The sequence below is a fragment of the Spinacia oleracea genome, chromosome 6, assembly GCF_020520425.1.
Source record: "Spinacia oleracea cultivar Varoflay chromosome 6, BTI_SOV_V1, whole genome shotgun sequence".
NCBI lineage: Eukaryota > Viridiplantae > Streptophyta > Magnoliopsida > Caryophyllales > Amaranthaceae > Spinacia > Spinacia oleracea.
The window spans coordinates 114,476,892-114,480,123 of NC_079492.1; the positions used below are offsets into that span (position 1 = coordinate 114,476,892).

A 3,232-nucleotide genomic window follows, 5' to 3' on the forward strand; every position below is an offset into this window, starting at 1 on the left:
AATTCAATGTTGTCTATGTAGACATTAGGATAGTTGTGTAATTTGTTAAAAGGATGAGGGTAAAGTGAAAAATAGTTTATGGCTTGAGTTAAAATCAAGAAACTTTTTGAAACGCCAACCAGGAAAACATGTTACGTTAAAGGAACACAAGGAGTATAAAACAAGAAAATTTTGATGAGCAAAATCACTATAGTTTTGCCAGATCACAACCCGTTCATCCACCTTAAAAACATTCCATTCCTCTTCATACACCCTCCACGGCTCCACCCTACCTTGACATCGCCAAAAATAATAAAGATTTACTGTACCAAAATGTGACGAAATTGCTGCCAATACTCTTTCTTAATTTTATTTTCTTTTTGTGTGTGTAGAGAGAGCACAAGGCTTGGCAATAATTTAAACTTAGGCAACAGGCATGGCTAGGCTAACACTGAAAACCTTTTGTACTAATTTCAAGTTCAAAACAAGATGTCTGAAGCTATTTCAACTCACTAATTGCACATGAAATAAAAGTATGCCTTTTATGCATCGACAACAAAAGGGGTTCAACAAACAGCAGAGTGCTATTAGATTAAATAAAAGAAGGCTTCAAACTGCAAAATCTGGAACAAGTCGTTTTCGAACTGAGATCAAGCAGTAGCTGCCTTATCTGCAAGTCTCTTGCGTGCCTCCTCAATGATGGTGAGCTTAATACCCTTACCCTTGGGAAGGGACACCCAGGGTTTTGTACCTTTACCGATGATGAACACATTTCCCATACGGGTAGCAAACTCATGACCTTGTGAATCCTGAATGTGGATGGTCTCAAAGCTTCCCTTATGCTTTTCCCTGTTCTTGATGACTCCTACACGCCCTCTGTTTCTTCCTCCAGTGACCATAACTACATTTCCAACATCAAACTTGACGAAGTCAACAATCTTGTTCTCTTCTAAATCAAGTTTGATAGTGTCATTAGCCTTGATGAGGGGGTCTGGGTAGCGGATGGTCCTCCCATCATAGGTGTTCAGGTAAGGAATTCCTTTGCTGCCAAACTGCACATTACGGACCTTGCAGAGCTTGAACTGCCAGGAAAGCTTATATTAGCACACCCCTAAAGAAACATGTAATTTTCAAGGGTGACAAAAACACAAACCTTGGCTTCCTCATCCCTGAGTGAGTGGAGTCTGAATCGACCCTTGGCATCATAAAGAAGACGGAAGTTCTCACTTGTCTTGGGGATTGATATGACATCTGGACCAACAGAACAAGTAATTTAGTTATAATACGTGGAAATTTAATAAAAAAATCCAGGTTCCAACCAACAAGTAATTAATTTCATCTACAACAAAATAACACAGGTATAATGCCCATATGAATCTCCCACAACAACATGCAGGCACCCAAAACAGATAGCATTAGACAATAGTAAGGTGCATACCCATGAAACCAGCTGGGTAGGTCTTGTCAGTCCTGACCTTTCCGTCAACCAGAACATGACGTTGCATCAAAATAGCAATGACTTCACGGTAAACCAAAGCATACTTCAACCTGTTTCGCAGAATCAGGATCAGGGGTAAACACTCCCTAGACTTGTGTGGTCCAGAAGAGGGTTTGGGAGCCTACACAGTAACAAACACAAGGCATCAGGCAAAGACCTAAGGAGGCATAGAATAAAAAACCGCACCAAGGCACGTGCTTTTCAGAAACCAACAACATAAAACATACAAATGCTCCTCCCAGTTTGTCAAGCATCCAATGCTTGGGAGCATTGAGCCTCTTCATGTGTTTCTTCAAACCTCTCGTCTGTTGGAAAGGAAAAGAACATATATTAGCAGCTGTTCAGTCAATCTGCCTTCTCTCCCACATTATCAATAATATCAAAAATTCAAAATCATACACTAGATAGCACGTATTTTAAAACAGGATTAAAGATAACAACATATTAGCCAAATATAATCTTCTCCTCCTTCCATGAAGTTGAGCTTTACAGTCTCATCGGCAATACATTCAACTTGCGTCTACAAGGTAGCTAAGGATCAACGTCATATATTCCATAATCGAGCGAGGGCTCCACATTCAAAACACGATTAAAAGTGTCAACATTGCTTCAGTTAATTAACTTTCACTTCTCTCTTATCAATTTATGCTATACAGTTTCATTGCCAGTGGATAAAAATTGCATCTACAACAGAACAAGGGGTCTTCTGCGTAACAATGAGACCCTAGTTTTCAAAAAAATGACTTAAATTAACTATTTTTAAGAAAAACAGCAATGCGACACTGCAAATTGGAAGATAACTCTCTAAACACCTATTGCAATTAAACGAATTTACAAATTCCACGATCGAACTGGATATTAACATAAAATCTTGAATAGAAGCTGGATTTTACAAACAAAATGCGAAACACACATCGTAAATTAACAAACGAAACCAGTGAATGTAAACCAAAAACCCTAGATTCCGAAATAAGAATACGATTCTATCTATAATACAGATTTCTGCAGAATGATGGAAAAAGAAGGGAGGAGATATAGTGAGAGAGATAGAAGAGTACCATGTTGGAATATTGGAGTGTTGATCTGGTGCTTCTGTGTCCGCCGCCGTGGTGCCCTTCTTCAAAATGTAAGAGCTTTAAAAGGGTCCAGCTGCTTGGCAAAAACCCTAAACAACTATTTATATTTCTCACCGAGGAACTGAGAATGAGATAATTGAGGAACGTCGTCGTATAGAATATTAATTAATTAATTTAGTGAGGATGCAACCGAGCCGAGCCGAGCCGAGTCGAATCGAGTAGGGATGTGAACTAGGGGTGTTAATGAGCCGAGCCTGCTCGCGAACTACTCGGTGCTCGCCTCGATAAAGCTCGGTCAAAGCTCAGCTCGAGCAGGCTCGACTCGAGCTCGGGTACTATATACTAAAAGACACACAAGCAATAACACATGTTATCTCCTGGTGCGTCCTTAGTTATTTTTTAAAAATAAAATTTAAAATAAAGAATCTTTTAAAATATTTAATTTTCTGATTGTTTTCTTATTTTTTATTCCATAATTACGATTTCATGTGCATTATAGTAAGAATCTAACATAATATATTAATACTAATTTGAAAAATATATGTCAGCAATGAAAAAATTACAAAGTTTATGATATTATTGTTTTTTTTAATATATGTAGTAAGTTGCTTCTCCGTAATAGCAAGATAGTATATTGATTTTCAAAAATCTTTTTCAAAAAAAATTAATTATACTCTTA

At 37.7% G+C, this 3,232-nt stretch overlaps 1 protein-coding gene across 1 annotated transcript; it reads right to left on the bottom strand.

Moving 5' to 3' along the window:
- Nucleotides 1–420: 420 nt before the first annotated feature.
- Nucleotides 421–2,689, bottom strand: LOC110800076 (40S ribosomal protein S4). Its single transcript, XM_022005360.2, has 5 exons — nt 2,536–2,689; nt 1,705–1,782; nt 1,418–1,598; nt 1,133–1,230; nt 421–1,061 (listed from the first exon to the last, which is right to left on the bottom strand). Exons 1-5 carry the CDS (start codon nt 2,536–2,538, stop codon nt 630–632), a joined length of 792 nt encoding a protein of 263 aa, XP_021861052.1. The 5' UTR covers nt 2,539–2,689; the 3' UTR covers nt 421–629.
- Nucleotides 2,690–3,232: the final 543 nt, after the last annotated feature.

What these genes read in the sequence shown, in the direction of transcription:
- LOC110800076 (XM_022005360.2), bottom strand. An exon ending in ACAAACTGGGAGGAGCATTT is followed by an intron (nt 1,599 to 1,704) that starts GTATGTTTTATG and finishes GTTACTGTGTAG; the next exon opens with GCTCCCAAACCCTCTTCTGG. An exon ending in TCAGGGATGAGGAAGCCAAG is followed by an intron (nt 1,062 to 1,132) that starts GTTTGTGTTTTT and finishes CTTTCCTGGCAG; the next exon opens with TTCAAGCTCTGCAAGGTCCG.